Source organism: Acanthopagrus latus, chromosome 2 (genome assembly GCF_904848185.1).
Source record: "Acanthopagrus latus isolate v.2019 chromosome 2, fAcaLat1.1, whole genome shotgun sequence".
Lineage (NCBI taxonomy): Eukaryota > Metazoa > Chordata > Actinopteri > Spariformes > Sparidae > Acanthopagrus > Acanthopagrus latus.
The window spans coordinates 20,943,801-20,965,609 of record NC_051040.1 but is presented as its reverse complement, the minus strand read 5'-3'; the positions used below and the strand labels follow the sequence as shown (position 1 = coordinate 20,965,609).

The 21,809-nt window shown below is 42.5% G+C and overlaps 1 protein-coding gene across 5 annotated transcripts in view; it reads right to left on the bottom strand.

Moving 5' to 3' along the window:
- The window catches only part of dscamb (Down syndrome cell adhesion molecule b), a 127,003-nt gene extending 111,121 nt beyond the window's left edge, over positions 1 to 15,882 (bottom strand). For 3 of the 5 annotated variants that reach the window (XM_037075398.1, XM_037075407.1, XM_037075413.1), the window contains exon 1: positions 14,935 to 15,882. In XM_037075398.1, coding sequence (XP_036931293.1) covers positions 14,935 to 14,977 — 43 coding nt within the window. In that variant the 5' untranslated portion in view covers positions 14,978 to 15,882. The remainder of the gene's footprint in view (positions 1 to 14,934) is intronic. The other 2 variants (XM_037075424.1, XM_037075433.1) reach the window with 2 other exon arrangements.
- Positions 15,883 to 21,809: the final 5,927 nt, after the last annotated feature.

Below are 21,809 nucleotides of genomic sequence, written 5' to 3'. Positions count from 1 at the left end.
TCGGAGAAATTGGATTAGGATTTATGTCATGGCTGTTTTGATATTCGTCTATTTCACATATTAAAAGTATGTGAGAGCAACTCAATTTAGACTGGCTGAGTGATAGCGAGATTGATTTAATTAAAAAAAGAAATGGACTCTGGTGGAAGGGTGCATATCACTGCGCTGCTCGTTTTCCTAATTGACTAAGCTCAGGAGCCAGACCACAAATGGTCCGGTGACGCAGGTACATCACCCCGTCAGACCTCACAAAGAGCACCATGTCGTGCCCCAACAAACGGCCTCGGGGCCCAACCACTTACTACATTGCCCGAGAGGAAATCAGTAATTGGCATAATTTTTCATGAGCTCAAGCGTAAGGTGAAATAAATGACACTGTTCAATAATGCATTATATGCATCTATAATTGACTATGATTTTTTTGTCCAAAGGGATATCTTCAGGGAGAACGGAAGAAAGAAAAAAAGCTGTTCCATTTAAATCTTTCTGTTCCAGGGCAAGCAGGAAAGCAGCTACAAATAAAAAGCAACCAAATCTACCAATCTCAAAAACATTTGTAGCTCTGATAACTTATTTAATTGCTTTTCCCATTTCCCATTTTCTTTTTAAGATGCAGGGTTCTTTACATCTAGGCCTTACAGCAACAGTTTCAGTCAGTGTCCTTGTAGATCTGACTGCACTTACTACCATCATTATAGATTCCTCATTATCATGGTTGTCTTTTGCTGCTATTCCCACAGCATTCATACACTGACTGACTTTTTAGACCACAGTTGGACATATAAAGCTATTTCCTGCAGACTGCTGTTGTTCACATTCTGTACAGTGATGACTACTACGTTGCAATATACATCCTGACTAAAAGTGTAAGACAAGATGACCAAAAAAGTTCTACATTTTAAGATGTGAAGGTAATAGTTTCCATAGTAACACATTAGCAGATCAAGGGGGACTATATTGTGGATGTTGCTTGCATTAATACTTATATGAAGTCTGTGGTTTGATTTTATAAGCTCACTGAGCCGGAGCAGTGTGGTTCAGATATATGAGGCGGGCTGGGGGGAGGTAAACTTATTTAGGCTTATTTAGCCTTAGTACTTCCATCACAATCTGTTGATAAACGAAGTTGAATCTTCACTCAATTTAGATCTCCAGGGCCTAATTGACTTTGGTGAGACAAAAACACTGTTACACTGCCACTCTTTCGGCTTAACGAGTGACCGTGTAAAATGGTCATTTTCAGTTAGATGTATCTGTTGATACTATGAATGGAAGCTAGTGTGCAGGAGCCTATGGCATAAGTAGCCTTTATTAGTGGTGTTTTTTCAACATGAAGAGGTAACTATTTTGGAAAATTCATCACTGAAATCTAGTGTAAACTTGTGGCTTTTTAAAGTATTTACACTCTGGTGCTATATTAATCACAATTTGGTTTGTGAAAGCAGCCGCAGTAATGTTCCCACAGAGTTACTGTACAATATGACAAACAACACCTATGGTTCAGCATCATCACAGGACTGTGATGCTTCACACAATAGAGCTGATCAGTTGACAGGGTGTAACCAACCATGACAGTGTGCTTTCAGAGCCGCTGGGGCGCTTCATTTAAGTAAACGTGCAATCAATGCCAATGGGAGCAAACAGCAGGTAAAGATGAATTCACTAACCAGTTGTTTGCTGCATTTACAAGAGGGAAGAAGTTGCCACACGGATCACATTTTCAATCTTGTATTCACAGCTTAGCTATTATTGGGGAAACTTCCTCTCAGACACCTGATCAAAGCGTGTAAAAGTCACGTAGAGTTGGTCTCATCTCATGTACCTGCAGCATTAAGTGACGAACGTGGGAAACTGGTGACAACCTATTAACTCTCTCTCCATAGTTATACATATTCTGTCTTTCATGCTGCCGCTGGCTTTTTTCATGAACACACTCTGACGTGGGAGGAAGAGAGAACAGCAGAGAGCAAACACGATGAGGCAAAGGGAGAATCAGAGAGACAGTGGGATTGATTCAGCTTCCCATATTTCAGAGGGCACTCGCGTTGCATCTGTTGAGCGAGCAGAGCCATTGTCTGAGTTGTCATCGCCGCGGTAGGGGGACTCAGCTCCGCATGGCAGCGTGGCACCGGGTGCTTCACAGTGACAATGTGACAGCAGGAACTCTGGGTAATTAAAGCAGCTCTCTACTCTGTGCCCTCAGGGCAAGCCTGCCTGGGACGTGGAGATCATACCTGGCTTGCTTATATATAAGACTCACAGTAGCCAGAGCAATATTCCACCTTAACAAATTCCTATTTCTGCACTGTGGATTTAGCAGTATTGGTATGATGTATGTAGTGCTAAATATATGTGACCATGCTGTGTTCACGGCAGCTAAACACAGGAGTTTGACCTTTGCATAACCCAAATTTGAAATGTGCAGATATTATCATTTTCAATTCAAATTTTTTTTATTTTTTTTCAAATAAAGAAATCGTGGAAACTCTTATTTTAACTGGGAACATTTAGCCATGAGGCTGAAAATAACGTTGAGCAGCTCTGAGACAGGCAGACAACAACCACTCACAGCCAAGCAGTCCAGTATGAGTAAGCATTCCCACTGATCTGATCTGCCCAGAGGCAATACACCATGCACGGAAGTTAAATGACTGTCTTCCAATTTGCTCTCATGAATATTAAGCAGGGCTGTGACAGTAGAAAGGGTTGGCTGTACGCAGGCTGCTGATCCACACCGACAGATCTGTCCTCTGATGTCTAGGAGGGGCGGGAATCGCTAAAACGGAGGCCCCCACAGCAGATGAGCCTCCTCCTCCCCGGTCTATTTCCATGTCTTAAATGGGCCAGAGTGGCTGCCTGTCTCATCAAGGGGAAGCCGGAGACCCTGGACTGTTTCTCACTTTAGTAAAACTGAGCGATAAAGACATTGATGTCTAAATTATGCTCCTGCTGCTGATGATAAGTGCACAAGAGAGGATCTGATGAGGGATTATACTGTAGCAAACTATAGCAGCTCCCTCTGCTGCTGCTACTACTGATGAATAGGAGCTTCCCATGGCATGAATCTAATATTGCTATGTGATGTTAGTGTAGGGAAACTCGTGTCTAATAAAGTAAATAAAACAAAGGTTATATTCAAAGTGTGGCATAGATTCACTGCATGTTTACTATGAGTTTCACCATACGAACCTCCAAAATGGTGCTGATCTACAGCAGCTTTTGCAATTAGAGTAAACTTATTATAGTTATTTAAAAATTCAACACCTGCAATCTTACCTATTAATTAAAATAATCTTCTAATTTTACTCAGAACTGAGGAGAGGAGCACTGTGATGATGCATCTCCTCAACCTCATTAACAGGAATGAAAACTAAGTATTTATAGAAAGCTAATGCTAATCCCTTTTACAAACAGTACTCAGGGAATATATTTATGAATACTTTTTATGGTTGATTTATTCTTGTGGGGTGCATAATTTTGGGTTTTCCTTATAAAGTAACTCACAGACTGCCTCACAGATAAGCCTGGTGGACTTCACAACAACCATAAAGATTACTTTTCTGGTTTGTACAAGAAAATGTTTTTTTTTTTTGTAAAGATACATAAAATGATCAAACTGGCTTTGAAGATGGGTATGTTTGGGAATCAGAGTCTGACAATTGTAACAAATCGAATTACTCATTTTAAATGTTTAAATAAAATATCAGTATTTAGCACTAAATTTAGTCAAGGTAGTATCAAGTTTATATCCAGCTAAAATACATCAAATGAATGTGTTTTTTTATTTCACAGTTTGCTGTTGTTTACCCACACAGGTTTGTTATCTTCAGAAATGTTGCTGAAACAATAGACCCTTGGTGAGTCTACAGTAGCTGAAAAGGTTAAGGACGAATCAAAGGTTAAAAGGTTAAGTAATCAAATAAGACAACAGAAATGTCCTGTCACAAATTTATCATTCCATTCCAATAAGATTATACTAACAGACTGGACATAAAAATACAGAATCATCATCCAGCCCGCACTTGGGATGCTGCAGAACACGTGGTAAACACAAATGCCAAGCCAAAAAAGCCAATCTTTGAAAGTATCCAACCTAAAAAATCCCACCCCCTTGCTTCAGGCCTCCCTTCAGAGCCACTCCCCAAAAACACTCATGAAGGTGAGCTGCCTGTCTACCCTCACTGGCCAGCATATGTATATGTACAAAAATAAGCATCTCTGTTAAATACCGTAATCAGGTTAACACAAACAAAATAGCAGTCATTAACGTTCCTCTGTCCAAAAACAGTTGGTGGCTAAGGTGCTGCAGCTCTGTTCTCTGGCTCAGAGGTGGTGTGCTTTGTGCTAATGGGTTAGCTAGCTGCTGAACAATAGGCACCTAACATTGTCATAATGATTGTAGTCAATGAACATGGCTATTGTTAGTATTGGGAAATGCTGGCTACATTTTTCTCTTCCGTTCTTGCAGGACCAGCTCACTAATAGCTTTACCAGTACCTTTGTAGCCTTGTGGAAGTTTCCCATCGTGCACAAGAGTGCATGCAGGCATGCAGGTACCAAGGTAGACGGACAGGTAGCCTGTTCAGTCTTTTCATGCGAGCCAAATAAAATGATTAGATGAGCTGATTTGAGGACTGGGAGAGCCAGATAATGGATTTTCTTTAATTTGTCAAAGCATTGTTTTGATTGCTGTTTGGATAATACAGTATAGTCAGGATCAACAATCTGCCTCTACGACATAGACTGTACTTCGAATGACGACTACGGTTCAGCCGGTGCATGATCCAGTTTGCCAGTCAGCAGTAGACATCAGAAGCTTGAAGGCTCTTAGGTTAGTTCTTTTGTAATTTACTATTATACTTAAACATGTCTGATTGGGACTTGAGTGGATATAATCAGATCACCGTCTCTCTTGATAACGCGATTAAGCAGCAGCGTTCTCCTTGTGTGGAAGCCTGTTGGCAGAAGCCTTACCTCAGTTAAACCAGTAGACGTGGCACATACCAGACATCCAACCTTATTATGTCACCAGACATTAAGGTTAAGGGCCTTCAAATGACTTGCCGTTGATGGTCTCTTAACATGACTGCTGTCCACCTGCATGCCAGCTACAATAATGCAGTGTCCACAGAGGTTTCAGTGTACACAAGCTGTGACATGATAGGGTGCAGAGGAGAACGACCTGACACTGGCAGCCTCTGGCCCACAAGGACTGTATTTCACTCATGTCACCAGAGTCTGTAAGCTAGCCATGATACTCATTTGTGAAATGGTGTCAGAATGGACCTTTTTAACTTTACCACCTGCCTTTATATTCTGAAATATTGGCTGGTGACTCACCTCTCCATTCGCTGAATTTAATCATTCTGCATGCTTGCAGGCCAAAGCCAACAGCTCCAACTCAATTAGCGGCTAAATCTGTGTATTTTGGTGGGTTTTGAAAAGTAAAATATCGCATGTACATGTAGTACTGTATGAGGACGTGTTTAAATGCCAGTGAAATCGCCAGGGTTGATGGTGGTCATAGAAAATGCGGAACTTTGAGCCTATGGTTTGCATCTTGAGTGGTTAGGTTTAGGCAATGAAACATACTTTTTCAATATTTCATCAAAGCCATGATTGTTCTTAAATATAACTTTAACATCATGCTTCAGTCATTAAGAGCAATATTGTTTACAAGAGCAGATGTTGTCAGACGAACAAATGAAATACGTTGTCAGCAAATGTTTGCAGATATGTTCGACAGGAACATTTTGGAATTTGTCAGCAGCGATTGACTGAAATCATAATATGTACGAATTTTCATTTAATGTGTATTGCTCTTTGGTTTTCTAGTATCCTGTTTTTATTTTTGTATTTTCATTTTAAAGAGGCATCATTCATCCTTTTATTCCAGCTAATTGTTGGACTTATTTGCCACCTTTTTTCCAGCACTTTTGAACTTTATTTTGAAAAAAAAAAAAACACCCTGCCCAAATATGCTCCACTCCCTACTAATGCTGTACAGGTAGTAATGTCATTATAAGTCCATGGCAGCCCTTTGAAGATATACCACTGCCCCTGTTTTGTCCAGGAGACGTCTGTGACCAGCAGCTGGTGGAGTGTGTTAATGTTGATGTCACAGCAGCTGGCTGCTCTCATCCTGTTAGCTCTGCCTGCCATTATCAGCCCCCCACCCACCCACCCACCCACCCACCCTCCTCCTCCTTCTCCTCCTTTAAAGCTGCTGCTACTGCTGCTGCGTGCCATGCTCATTTTAATACTCCAGACTCATTTGACCGTCTTTATGGACTTATCATATTAAACATTTATCGCAGCCATTTCCCTAAACCAAGCATGTTTATTCAACACTTAGGGGAGCACAGCATGGCTCCTTTCAGCGCACACACACCCACACACACACACACCCTTATTTTCTCCTTTTCCTCGTTCCTCTCCCCCTCTCCTCCTCTCTCTCCCTCAGCCCCCCCACCTCCCCCCGGCTTGCTTTATTACAACCCTCCTTTTCCATGTACCACCGCCTGAATAAAAAGGAGAGGTATTTTTGTTTGTTTCTTCCCTCTCGTCTCCTCTCCGGTCATCCTTTCCTCCAGTGGCTGGGACACCAGGGGGACTCGTGGCGTGTGAAGCCAGGCAGCCAAGCAGACACAAATGTATTCTGAGCATTTAGTACTTTGGATGAATCGAGTTTTAATTTAATCATCTGATCAAACACTAATTAGCATAATCACTTGTGGGGATGGATGGTCTAGATAGAGAGACACACATAATAGACCTCATCCTGGCAACAGTCTGTGGGGACACTTAGCAACATGTAAACAGCGACATGCTTCTGGGGACCCATGCAGGGCTCTGTCCAAATTACCTCCCTTTGTACGAACAATACATCCAATTCTCTGTTTCCTTCAACAGCGCAGTGCACTGCAGAATGATCTATTCACTGCAAGAGCACCCCACAATCAAATGCACTGCTGCCAGGCCCCGTGCCCTCTTATTTGATCTTGGACAAGATGGCTTACTGCAGCATCGCACCGTGGTCTGAGCAGAGGAGGCCTGGGAATTCTAGGAATACCACAAAGTGCTAAGATTATTGACAATGCACTCAGTCTCACACCGGGCCGGTGGATCGATGAGTGGCTAGAAGGACATAAATCAGACTCCTGTGGCTCCACTCCATGTCACACCCTAACCCACCCACCCAGCTCACCAATTAAATGCACACAAACACAGGCGTGCACACATTCTGTAAAACCCTCCGCCTCCCCACATATAGGTACCTGCACGTAAACCCCCGCAAATACACGATAAAGCACCCACTTTACACATCTCACAAACACACACATGCGCACACTCTCACACACCCTTACCTCAACTCCAACAAGATGACAGCGCTTTAAAAATGGCTGGCTAAAAATAACTGCCACTAACTTGGTCTTAAATCTCAGCATCTGTGCCAGGTTTAAAAATAAAGAGCAGTGTCGAAAAACCAAGCTGGACTCATTTGTCTTTCTGTCACTCTGTCTATCCAGCTTTGCCTCCTCCGTTATCCCGTAGCCTACTTTACTATTCGGACGCAGGAGCATCAGAAACACAGGCGAGTCTTGAGGGCGAAATATCTCCCAGAAATGCCATCTTGAATAACCCGATTGAGACGTGGATGGTTGGAAAGCTGCAGAGAGGTCAAAGAGACGTGCCATGTGTTTTTTATTTTTTAAAAGGTCGGTATATAGAAGAGGAGCCCATGAAATATGAGAGGAGAAAGCAAAGCTCGAAGGCAGCGGGAAGGAGAAAGAGAGAGTGGTGGACATGTTAGTGAGCCACAATCCATCAGGCACATGCATCATGCCCAGGCCAGAGTCGCGGGGATCAATTCAGCCTTGGGCCTCGGAGTGTGTCGAGTTCAAAGCCTGGCCCTGGTATGTGGAGGACTGGATTAAGAGGCAGTATTTATGAGGTCCAGCGTGAATGTTTGTCTTGGTGGGTGATGGATAGCAAACTCATCACACCTCCGCCACCTGTCTCCCACAATGAACAAAAGCTCTGGAGGGGAGCTCACTACAAGAGCTATGGGCCTGGTGCACAGTGTACAACACACACACACACACACACACACACACACACACAACAGAATGTACACTGCAGGTTCTTTTGTGCATGTACAAATCCTATGCTCTTACTAAAATACTTGTACACCTTTACAGATTTATCAGAAATGCAGAGTGTACAAATCATCCTCCCCAACATTACACGTGTATAAAACTTTGTATAAGTTATTTTGCCTCGTATATTTTCAGTGGAAACAGAAATAATGTGCAGATTTTCTTCAGTGGAAAAGTTTCTTTTAATGATTTAAGTGCAACCTTTATGTGCTGTGCAGGGTATGCTGAAGGGCGGTCAGGGTGGATGGTGGACTTAGAGAGCGCAGGACTTTGACTCAATCATCATTTCAAACGGATTCGGGTCAGAGCATCTAAATGGAACTTCAACAACAATATAATATAACTTACATTTCGCTGCTTTCAGTTTAGGGAATATTTGTGCAAATCCCGTCACATCCTTTAAGTCACTGCTGACTTTTCAATTAACCAAAACCATGATCTTTTCCCAGCCATAAGCGCTGTCATCACAGTTTACTCGGCATGCACATGACGTTTTGCAGATTTGCATGTGTTGAGTGTTATATGGCAGATATTTTATTACAATGTTTGCTCGTGTTGCTCGTGAAGAAAATGATTATGTTAATAGTCACATACGTTTCAAAAAATGAATTTCCTTTTGCACATCAGAAGTATACAAGCTCCTATGATATGAGCTTCTAATTTCAAACAAACTACTTAACATAACATCATGCAGCATTATAAACAGGTATTTGAATGTTTAAAGCATTTGATAGCAAATAGACAGAATAAAGCAAATATTTCATTCTTTCTGTGCCTTTATGTCGATCTTGTCTCTGTTGATCACATAGACCTCAGGTGATCTGGCCCATTTGAAGCTCTGTGAGTCTGTGAGACTATGTTGATTTCAAAATTCACATATCAAAGTGCTGTTGGCCAGACCTCTTTTATAGATAAATTCAATGCATTGCTACGATTGATGTGATGAAATATACCTTGAAGCGACAACCCTTGTACTGTTTATTCTGTGGTTGCTGTCCTTTTAAAGATCTCAGGATCTGCACACTTCCTCAACTGAGGGTTGACAATGAACTATCTCACATTACAGAATGCATTCATAACATGATGAATGAAATTACAGATATCATGAGAGAGGATCGTGTCCACATTGCTGACCCCTAATTCAGCCTAACCTGATGTCACAACATCAGGTTTCCACTCAAGGATTATCATGGCCAAAAGAAGTCACAATACCGATATCATCGCAACATCTACCCACACTACTAATAGCCAGTGTCACTTACGTCCCCCATCTCCTCCAACAGTAACCCACGTATGTAATGCCAAAAACTGCTGTAGCTCGCTTTCTAGTTACAGCAGCTTCCTCTGTTTCCATTTTTATGGCTGGTGGCAACCAGTGTTAGGGCCACATAACGTTTTGTTTTCCTGAGCACCAGTGTCACTTTTCAGTTGTTCCCAGTGAGGACAGAACAGCATGTGGCCCCTGGAGGATAAGCACTGCACCCATGGTCCTTTTTTTTGTGCAGCTGCTCCAAAAGCTCCTGGTTGAAAATCTGTTAAGGTTTCCAAAAAGGCGCTTGTGTCATCACTATCGCCCTTTTTCAGAAAACCAATCATATTTTATAAGGAGCGGGACTTGTCACCCATCACCTTGGTAACCAGCGGAGGGGAAGCTTCTTCTGGCCTATCATAACAGAGACAGTAAAGCGCAGTAGATTGGCCAGACACCGAATGTTGCTTGTGAGTGTTGTGCTTTTATTACACTACGCATTGTAAGTTTGTTGTTAGCTGTGTAGTCAGCCCTCTGTTACTATTGCGTTATCTACAATAATAGCTTGATAAAGCTTTAACCCAGCGCTTCCGAGTGCACCTTGAGCGCTTCTTTGCTAGAAAGAAACATACTGGTGACACAATACCGCATCCCTGCACCAAGGCCAAACAGTCCGCTTTTAATTCAGTCAAGCTTAATCTAGTATCAAAGTTGACTGGCTGTTGTTTGAATATAAGTAAGAAGTGTATTTCTCAGTCTAATGACACTGAAGCTTTGTGGTTAGTGTTAAGAAACAGAAGTAAGAAGTAGAATTACATACCTGACATGAATTTCAGTATTATAGATCAAGCAAACTTTGCATGCAGGGTCTGTCATTCTTAATAAACGGATAAACAATCTTGACTCTGGGGGTCAAGGAAGGAGCTGAGGGACTGTTATTCAAAAGGTTGCGGGTCGAGATCTGCTTTGTCTTAGGGAGGTGTTTTCTAAACTGTCCCAAATCGTCCTGAAGGCAGAAAGCAGAAGCGCTTCTCTCATGACTTAGTCGGTTTTAAACTGTCAAATAAAGCTTTTACACCAGTTCCTCCACTACAGTACCTGTGCAGTGCAGCACAGTAATATAACATGTCACTTTGACAGGTGCTGAGTGAATTAAAAACATCCTCTCTGCTGAGAATCCCGTCTGAGAGGGAAACCCCCGCCAGATGTACTACAACCTCACTTTGCACGCATGATCAAACACCTACATCTGGGTGCTGAGGGCTTTTCTGCTCTTCCCTGCAGATGCTAAATGATATCGTTAACATTTTAATGCAAGAGACATTTACACGCGGGCTTGCGCAATTACACCTCTGATTCAGTGGAATCCAGACAGACACAGTGTGATCGGTAATTAGATTTTACATTGGGTGAAACGCAGCGCACACACACGCACACACACGGCAGTCGCCAAAGCTTGCTCCTAATTAGAGAGCTAGACAGGCTCGAGGAGGTAGGGTACAGTAGAGTAGCCCTCATTATACAGCTAGGATGTATGAACTAGGGGGATATCTATTATGATCACACATCAGGGTATCCATTACCCCAAATTAGCGGCCCTTTCAACTGGAATCACACACAGAGTTCAGAACGTAACCCAACAAACCCTCTTATAACTCTCACAAGTGAGCAAGAGTTAAGTGGGTTTGTAAACTTAATTTAGCCCATTAGATATTCATATCAGAGTACGACTCCACGAGATGATCTATCACTTCCCTACGTGTTTTCACGGGGTAATTTAATTTCACGAGCTGTGATACAGCTTCTACAGCCAAACCCTAATTGGTAATTAGTAAACAGACTAATGGCTGTGAGCGCAGTGTACGGCTGGTCAGGTTTCACCACCGTGGCCACCGGGAGGCCGCTGATCTTTGGATGCGGACATGAGAATCGCCTCGCAGCTCCGACAAATGGGGCTCTCATCAGTGCACCGCCTCCATCGCCTTCATGTAGATTTATTGCCATGCAAAAACCCGGTTCCCCCGCTCTCTCCTCGCAGCCAAGTTCAATCTATCTATCCACCCCAGGGTCCCTGTAGCATTTTCATCCAGTGTTTCAGGTTGCTAATAATGTGGGGTCATGTAAAATTGGCAGGCTAACTGATGTTGGCAGCTATTTACTGTACTGCGAGCTACACTGGGCTAGATGCTTTGGAGGAGCTTTCTTATTTCAAAGTGGATCTGCATTTAGCCCGAAAAATGTCACAGCTAATTGAGATCTGAATTTGATTGTGCGATCCCCCGACCTCAGCCTAAGTGTTCATTTGTTGAAGAAGTAGGAAACAAGTCCTTTTAAGTCGCGAGCATCAGGTTAAGGCGCGTGCATGTCTACAAATCACGGCAGCGTTCGCGGGGACTGAGCGAGAAGCCTTGGCTCGTTATATCTTTGCGATGAGAATTTGAATGGGCCGGTTTTGCTCACTGTGGTTTTGCCCAGAGGCAGCTTTCAGGGAGAGATATTTAATATGTTTCCTCGCCAGTACTGATGACTGAATTTATAGATTCTACTTTGATAGGCACAGGATATAGCAGCAGCTGCATAAAGTCTTAAATAGAATGCAAGTGATAAATGTGCCTGTTGGCTGTTGAACATGTCAGATTTAACGCTTCTTTTAATATCTGGAATATGACAGAAAAGTAATCTAATGAGTTGCTTTCTGCTTCCTTTTAACTTGCAATGATGAGTCAATTGCAGTGATTTCCATCATTAAATCTGTTAAAATGTGACATTTAGTGAACATTCTGCTGGTTTGTATCTATTTTGCTCAGTTTCTGAGTTCATTAAGCTGATAAAAGTACAGTGGAAGGATCTTAATGCAATGTGGATGAGAGCCCTGAAGGCAGCGAGCTGCTTGCATGCCATTTGGCCACTTATCACCTATGGACTTGCTGATGTAACAGGATGTGATTAGCTCCTAATCAAGTACTTCTGGGTCAGCTCAGTTTGTGACCAAGAGCCAAAATCCCAGTTTCACATCCTGAATCATACACCATATAGTCCACTGTTTCCTGAGTCTGCCATTTTGTGTTGGTGTTAGGTTTATTTATTGTTACAGTGGAAAAAAATTAACCCCCAAAAATAAAGGAAAAAAAAAAAAAGTGCCAACAACCACGGTGAATTCTGACTGATCTGCTGAATACTGTCTGAAGCCACCAGACGACACACACCATATAGTTTTCTACCCACATATAGTGGGGAGTGAATGGGTGAACGTTTTTGGACGTAGCCCCTGACACCCATTAAGGAGGTTACCATAGAGACAGGCCAGTTGAGCATGTGATAGGCCTAACTCTGAAACAGCAAGAATTGTCTGGAATCCAATCGCTGTGCTCGCTTCCATCTACAAGGTCATTCATTCACTCTGACAACGCCTGCTCAGCCGATGAACACCTCATTTTCATGATAATCAACAAAACAGCCAACCGCAGAGGACAAAGTCACATCGCAGGGCTCCTGTACAGTGACGGAGAAATCAAATAAAATGACAAAACAGCGAGTGATAAAAGCCCCATGATTGTAGCGCAAATGTCGAGCACAAAAAGTGTAATGTCTGCACTCAACGCCGTCTTCTGCCTAATCCCTATCTGTTGTTTGCCACGGGCCTCCTCAATAATCCCTTATGCAATAAACGGACACAATCTTGCATGGCAGTTGATCTAATGTCAGAGCCAGATGATTATGATTAATGAGGATTCCTTATTGTTCCTTTATGAGTTTCAGCACAAGCTGGGCTGAGGGAGATACCATTTTATATGGAGTCAATGTCAGTAAACGGTACCGACTGAGGGTCGCTCCAGCACTGAGAAAGCGACGACACAGAAACAAAAATCCATTTCGAAGCCTTATTTTATCACCCCGGCCAGAAGGGAAAATCCATTTTGGGGACACACCATATCATACCCCAGCCCCGCGACACGGTTAAATGTATTCATACCTGTAAATCCCCATTTCCCCATTTTTTTTTTTTTTTTTGTGCTATGTGAATTAGCTGTTTCTTGACCGTTTGATAGAAAATTCAGCCAACCACGGGCTTGATTTTGTCTCAATACGTGAACAATCTCCATCTTGTCGCCCCGATGTGTTTTCTATACGGACATGTTTCCATTTTCTTTCCTTCTCCCTCTCCTTCTTCGACTCTCCCTTTTTCTTCCCCTGTTTTCGTACACACCCAGGCAGCCATAATCCCTCCCTGTAGAAGGGACTCTGGCCAATAAGTGAATGCAATAAACTGTATCAATTTTCTGCCATTGATTATAGATACACTGTGTGAGCACACAAATATGCGTGCACGGTGTCAGCCGCATGCATGTGTGCAATGGTGCACACATGCACTCAGGGTGCAAGGGGGGAAAAAAAACACCACAGACAAGACGCACAACCAAATCTGGGTGTTTGAATACTGTTTGAATGGAGAATGAGACTTTTGGCTATTTGAATGGAAAATTTAATTCACATTTTGTGTGTGTGTGTGTGTGTGTGTGTGTGTGTGTGTGTGTGTGTGTGTGTGTGTGTGTGTGTGTGTGTGTGTGTGTGTGTGTGTGTGTGCTTGTGGGCTTCTTTTGCATTTCCTGAAAAATGTGACCTCTGAGGAATGTGTCTTGTTAGAAACATTACACTTTTACAATTTTTTTTTTTAAATCACTAACATGGACAATCTGCAACACTGCTATTGTATCATTATTTTCTCTCTAAATATCACATTTAAAAAGGTAACATGAAGATGTGTTCAAATTTGTGTCCAAAACTGGACGTAGAGATGTTAGAAAACATTCAGACTCAGCCGTAAACACAAGTGAATATTTTACATCAAATATGCTCAAAATGAAAATATTGATTAATGACTCTGAAATATGTGTATAAACTAATCATCTGAATGCATTATATTCATTTAAGCCACTTTGAACTTGGAGAATATGCTCTCTGTGGGGGAGGGGGAAGGGGTTAAACCAAATGTCCATTATATCAAATACGTCACTTATTACTAAGGGCCACAGTGGAACATGGTTGTGACAGAACAAGTGTCATTGGCTTCAAATAAAAAAAAAAAACAGAAACAAAATGCATTCACTGGATGCAAATTTAAAACAATTAGAACTTGCACCTATTAAATCACATCCAACCAATAAAACCGGACCAGTTAATGAAACACGGGCCCAAACAAACATCATTCATCCGTTTTTTTTTTTTTAATTTCAGGATGTATATCTGAAGGCCAGGGATGTGTCTGGCGGGTTGTGGGAGAGCTTGACGGATTTAAAACGCAATTCATGCCTCGCCCGTCTCTCTCCCTCTATCGGGGGTGTCAGCCTTTTGACAAGCATATAAAACCCATTTCATGTGGGTCACAGGTGACCTCCATCCTCCCTCCCCAGTCACTTAGCTGTCTAACAGTGATTTGCCTTCTGCAGTAAGTAATGAACACGTTTTTGTTTTTTGTTTTTTTAAATAAAAATTTAAAAAATGAAGAAAGAAAGACGTGAAACTTACCATTCAAGATGCTCTGGAAAAAGATAAAAGCCAATATCCACATGCCCTGCTCCGTTCAATCCCCCCCAAGCTATGCTTTCTCTTCTTCCTCCGACCGGTGCCTCCCTGGGTCTCTCTTCTGTGCGCTTGGGCTAAGGTTAAACATTTGCCACTGTCTTGAAGCAAGCCGGTCCAAGTCTCTACTTTTAATATCTCCTTCCTACTTTTTTTTTTTGCCGCTACACTCTGATTTGTTTGCCTCCTGAGCCCTCTCTCTGCGCTTGGAACATAAACGAGCCTCTGTGATTGTCTTGGGGAGAGCTGTGCTCAGACTCTCCTCCTCTGCTCCGCGTCTTGCTGCTTCTCCCTGTTATTCAAAAGGATGCTGAAGGGGTGAAACCCAGGTGTGTGTGGTGCTGAGTCAGAGCCGGGTACGAGCGGATCCAGGAACCAAAAGATGAATGCAAAAAAAAGAAAAAAGAGAAACGAAATGAAAGGGGGGGAAAAAAACCCTGGCTGACAAAATCTTAAAAAGAAAAAAATGTCAGAAGCTCCGATTTCCCTAAATAAAAGGCTGACTGACGGATCATCCTTGGGGAGGTGGGAAATAAATACAAAAATTATAAAATTAAAATAACTAAAAGAGCAAAGAAGCAAACATGGGGGAGAGAGCGGCGGAATAAGAATGAAAAGCAGGTTTGTTTCTGAGACTCCAAAGTCAGATCATCTTCATCGCCTCTGTGCGTCCAGCAAGAGGCGAGTAAGCGCATCTTCCCCGCTGCCGCTCTCTAATCGCACCACACTGACTCTCTGAGCATTACACGGAATAACCCTCTCCCTGCCCCTGCAGACGCTTTAATTCCTCATTGCCTTAAAGGAGCAGAGGCGGCTGCCGGTCGGTCCTGAGGGCAAGGTACTACTGGAGGTGAGAGTGTGAGAGCACACGGCGAATGGGAGCATTTGCATTAAGGAAATGAGCTGCACCTGACGCACCGATCCACCTAGGATAACATTTTTACGCACGGAGATGTGCCGGCTCATACGGAAAGCGCTGTCTGCTGGTGTGCAGGTGCACTCAGTACACAGCATTATATAGCAGATCTGGCTTAAATGAAGCCAAAGGGGGGTTTCTTTTATGGGAAAGAACAGAGGAGAGTTCAGTGTGGGGAATGGAGAAGCTACAAGGGCATCCAATGACGCGCGTTTTCTGCTCATTTAAATGCGCGAATGGCGATTGCTTCTGTTGTGATTGTTTAATTGAATCACACTTTAAATTGATTCATGTGGTTTATTGTGATGAAGGAAGATGGAAGAAAAGGAAACGTTTTGTCAGTATGTGCAGAAAATACAGGGTTAAACTAAAGCATCCCCCCCACCCCAAAGGCGCGCGGCACACACATACACACTCCATACCGCCTCCCTCAACCCCATAATCCACCCACCACCACCACCACCACTCCATTTTAATGCCTGCCTTGAAGTCAAGGGTGTAGCTGTAGTAGGCAGAGGGAGCCTGTGGGCCTGTCCACAGAGCCGGGTTACCCTCGACGTGATATAACCAGCAGGGCAGTCTGCGTCTCATTCTCTATTCCACATGACAGAATAGACTGAGAGTGAAATCCTGTTTATTTACCCCAGGATACTCATTTTACTGTGTGTATATCTGGGCTGAGGGGAGGATCTTTACAATTCTGAATGTTGCAGGAAAATAATAGAAGAAAAAAAACAAAAAAAAACCACATGGTATGCCCTCATGTTAAGCACACATAGATGTTCGGTTCAGACATCTGTGTCTGAGTGTGTGTTTGTCTAAAGGAGCTGATTAGTCTAATCTGTGTTGATTTGGTCAGCCAGGACTGTATACTTCTTCCTGGCTCTGAGCGAAGGTGTTTTTTTGCTCAGCCCATGTTCCTGTTGAGCAGTCTTGCTGTTTGTCTACAGTGTCTGTCCACGTGTCAGCCTGTCTCTCCTCCAGCCTTCACTCCAGTGCAGCAGACAAACACGAACACTTGCTCTGCATTTGCTGATGTCTGTACCAGAACACAGTGTTCCAGCTTCCCTTAAAATGGTATACCTCCTTCCTCTTCATGTGCCTGTTTGATGTATTAAACAAACAGCCCCAAATTCAATTGTTCTCCTCTCATCATGGATGCCCTTTGTTTGAACTACTGTTACACCAGAATGTATGTTTAATTGAGTAAGAGGAGATTTTTTTTCTCCTTAAGCCGCAAGATAAACCCAAATAAGTTGAAGTATCTGTAGCGCTGAGGAGAAAACATGGGTGAATCAGGGCAGTGGGTCAGAGATCCCGCCTGTCAGTTAGAGTGGATTAGGAGCGCCATGCTTGTGTTTCAGCTCCGGATTCTTGGCATGGATGGGCAAGTAAGTTCATTAGCGGCAACAGACAGTGTGATATGATCGTTTAAGAGGGAGGATGCAATAACAGCCTGGCTTGAAATTTGTCAGACCTTTGTTTGTGCTCATGGGATGCATCATTCTGCTTCACTGCACTGCCCTGAAACTCTTATATGAGTATATAACATTCACAAAGTTCAGTGGGCAAAGAGAAAGAAAAGTGCCTTGCCCACGCCCTTTTCCTTTTTTTGGTTGATTATTACATCTCTAACTCTGAAGTGAGGACAATTTATAATGCTGAATGTTTTTTATGACTGCTGCCTCAATAAAAAAAAAAGAATATATATATATATATAAAGGAGACCTTTTGTTTTTCCCCCTTACTTTCAGTTTGTTATATGTTTCTGTGCATGTAAAAAGTCTTGAAAATTAAAAAGGTCAAAGTCCACACCAACGGAAGCTCCTCTCTCCCACAAAAACACTGCTCCTGAAACGCCTCGTTAGTACTCCCGCCTTTAATGCTGTGACACGGTGACATCAGAACATTAAAGGCTACACATTAGCAGAATGTATGTCTAGCAGATAGTTTGGCATGTGAGAATTAATTATTGTAGTTGTTAGTGGTGCTTGACTCAGGCATGTGTGAGCTGACCAATCAGAGGAGACTGTTTATTCAGGAGGGAGCGCCTTAAAGAGACAGGAGATAAAACAGGGTGTTTCAGACAGGGGGAATACAGTGCTGCAGCACAGGACGGTATGAGAAAATTGATTGAGCATTAAAGAATTTAAACCTGTTCTAGTTGTAATAAGAATAAAATAATGAACCTGAAAAGGAGCATAATACTCTCCTTTGACACAAAGTGCCTTGCTCAATGGCACCTGTGCATGTTTAATTTACATTCCATGTAAAGTTCAAGGACTACATGTGAGTGCATGGTGTCTAAGGAAAAGCATATTCATGCCCTACAGGTAACCAGCACATCATGTAGCTTTCCTTGGCTCAGCCTTCAGCAATTTTAAATTGTAGGAGATCCTCTTTCTTTTTTGTCACTGAAGGTGACATTAACAGCCAGCAAAGACAAACAAAACCCAAAGAGGGAGGGAAAAAAAGATCTGGCTGTGGGCTCAAGGGATTGGGAGAGGGGATCCATGGAATTAGAGGGTGCCATCTGACATTTTAGGGGAAATGAGGCATTGCTATAATCTAGCTAAGCAAACAGGATTTTATGAGAAGCCCAAATTTAAAAAAAAAAAAAAAATTAAAAAAAAGGAAAGAAAAATAAAGAAAATGGATTAAGTCGAGAAATGCAAATGAAAAAGGTTATATTTGTTTTGCGTGGGATGTGAAAATCAACATGAATGGAACATTCAAGCAGAACAGAGGAGCGATGACTCTTTTGACTACAGGTCTGGGTAACATTGGCAGGTGGGCTACGTATCGTGTGTACAGTATACACACCCTCCCACCACTGTACACACACTCCATACGTGGTAGTTGCCCAGTATAAGCACAGTTTCACAGTGTGTGTTTGACAGCAAACAAACACAGGGTAACATCAACACTGATCAGGTGACCTTACAACGACCACATGACAGCAGGTGTGTAGGGTCACATCATGCTATAATAAGTGATATTAAAGGTTGAGAAAAATCACTGTAATTGTGCCTTACTAAGTACTGCACTGCATGTATGACTCACATTTGATCCATACATGGTGTCTAATATCTGGTTGGTGGGGGTTAATTGCACTTTCACCTTAAAAACTGTAATTAAAAAATAATTGCCTCCCTCTATTTCTCCAAAAATATCTACGAGGACACAATAAATAACAAGAGCAGAAACCATGTAGCTCCATTGTTCTTCTAGTGACAGAAAGATCACATTTAGCTGACCGCGCTGATGCACACAGATCAAATGTTTCTGTTGGGGACACACAGGGACGCCCATCCTCACGGAGAACAGGTGCTAGTGTTTATCACTCGGACAGCTGTACAACTGAACAAGCCACTTGTGACGTGAAAGACAATACCTTGATTTTCACTCTGAAGACGAGAGCCTTGACCTTGTGACCAGTGGGCTGAGGTATTCAGTGGTATAACCCCTAACAGATGATGTTCAGGCACGTAAACACGTAGATGTTTAGGTCCTTAAAGGACTAACATTATTACATTATTTCACTTTTATATTAAAGTAAAATTGGAGTACATGGAGCTTTTTAATCACTGTATCATTATATTCATCTGCTCAGAGGAACACTTACAGTAAAGTACAGTGCACTCAGGTTGCAGCGTTGCCATGTAACTCATGTAGTTTAGGATTTAAAGGGACAGTTCACCCTCAAATCAAAAATACATGCGTGCTATTCATCCATCCAGACTGTTTCATTGTGAGTTGCAGAGTTTAGGAGATATCAGCCGTAGAGATGTCTGCTTTCTCTCGAATATAATGGAACTAGATAGGACCCGGCTTGTGGTGCCCAAAGCTAAAAAAACAAAACCCTTTGAAAAACTGATGTCTCTCTCCAGAAATCACAACCAGAAACTTAAGATAATCCACAGTCCTCGTTGTAAGTAGTTTAAATCAAGCACTAATTACTTTCCACTGATCTATACCCTATCAGGGGATCAAGGAGGCATCCACCTACTCACGGACCAGAGGCTCGTGAGGTAAACATAAATGTTGTCCTCCTTGCGGCTTATACCACTTTTACAATGGAATTAGACTATATGCAAGCTTTTAAACGCAATAAATTGAAAATAAGCATTCTACTTCTTCACATTGTTGTCTTTTCACTGTTGAGGTCTGCACAGGTGCAGTGAGCAGTGCGAGACGTTAGTGGGGTTTTGCCCTGCACGAAAGGGGTTTTAGTTAGCCGGCCTCTTGTCTGTAAGCTGATGCACGATTCCTCCTCCGTTGTGATACGGTTGGCGGGTGTAGTTTTATTGAAAGAAAATAGTTCCTACATAAAACCGATCACAGCAAGGTTTGTGGATTATCTTGAGTAACCAGGTCATGATTTCTCAGCAGTGCTACTGAGTGCCAGATATCCGAGAGAGGGCAGACATCTCCACGATCAATAACACCAAAACTTGGCAACTCACGCCAGAAACAAACTCGATCAATAAATAGTCCTATGTGTATGAAGCAAAGTATGTTTTGATAACGTGGTCTTATATATCTTCCTGACAACAGGTCATACCCGAGACATTCACACATGGATGTAAATATTTAGATACGACACTTTATATAAGCACACAACTACACTGTCCAAGTTAGATAATTCAGTTTGTCCACAGCCATGGTTTGAATATGAGTGGAGTGGATTTTTGTTGGGGTTTGAGTTGGCTGTGTGGGTAGGCGGGAGGAGAAGGGTGTAGTTCATTTTACCCCCCCAGCATGATGCCTAAACAGTGGTAAGTGGATGTGACAATGAGGCCCGTGGGCTGCTGCAGACAGTCTTGGCCTTACTGTGTGGCCATGCATGCGTGTCAGTGTGTGTGGGTGTGTTTGCATGTGCCACCATGTCTGTGTGTGGACACAAGGAGGAAGGAAGTGGAGCACATATGAGACGTTTCATGAACACTGCTCAGCCAAGGTCATGACTCCTCTGACTGATACACTCACATTGGCACAGGCGGTCTGCGCTTGGCGCTCTTTATTTTTCTGCCAACTTCATCACGGATGATTTGAAATAAGAAGCCAGATATTAGTAGTAGCAGTCACAGGAAGTGCAGTCTTCTTATTTATGCAACAGAGTGATAGAACTGTATTGTGTGTTTCTCAGTTGTTGAACTGTTCTATGTGAGGGCTGTAGATACGTGCAGGTGAATTTACTCAATATCTAAAATATCGAAAGGGATGTTTATTGAAGCAAATCTTTTTTCTTGAAAGATAAGTTTTGGGCATTTTTACAACTTCATTTGACAGAGTGATGTGAAGAATCAGGCAGGAAATGGGGAGAGAGAGAGAGGAATATAACAAGCGATGAAGATTGCAGGCTGTAGTTGAACCAGCAAAATTGTGGTTATAGGACGACGTGCAGTAACCTTTCTCTTCTAATACATGTTTTTCCATTGTCAAACAATAGACATTGTCATATCACACAGGCCTATAGGGACCTACTCTCTGTGTTCACTTTCAGTCAGACTCAAAAACAATTTTTTTGTTGTTGTTGAAATTATTCCCTCACTTCCTTGCCGGCATCAGATCCATGCCCAAATCTTGAATAGTGAGACCATGAGCCAGGTTAATCAATATACTTTAAAAGTCATTTTCAGCTGTTCCTGGCCATCAATGTATATTAAACATCAGAGGAAAGGTATAAAGCCACCATGCAGCTTCACCGTGCACTCTATCATGTGCTGTCCTCTACCAAGCTAATAAATTGAAATCAGATAGGTAACAACACAGAGTGTGCTTCAGTGGTCATACTAATTACATCACGAGCTAAATCAAATCAAGGGCTTCTTGTGATTTATCGAAACATATTCCACTGCTGCGATGGTCGAGTCTGCATGTCATCCCATTAATTACTGTTGTT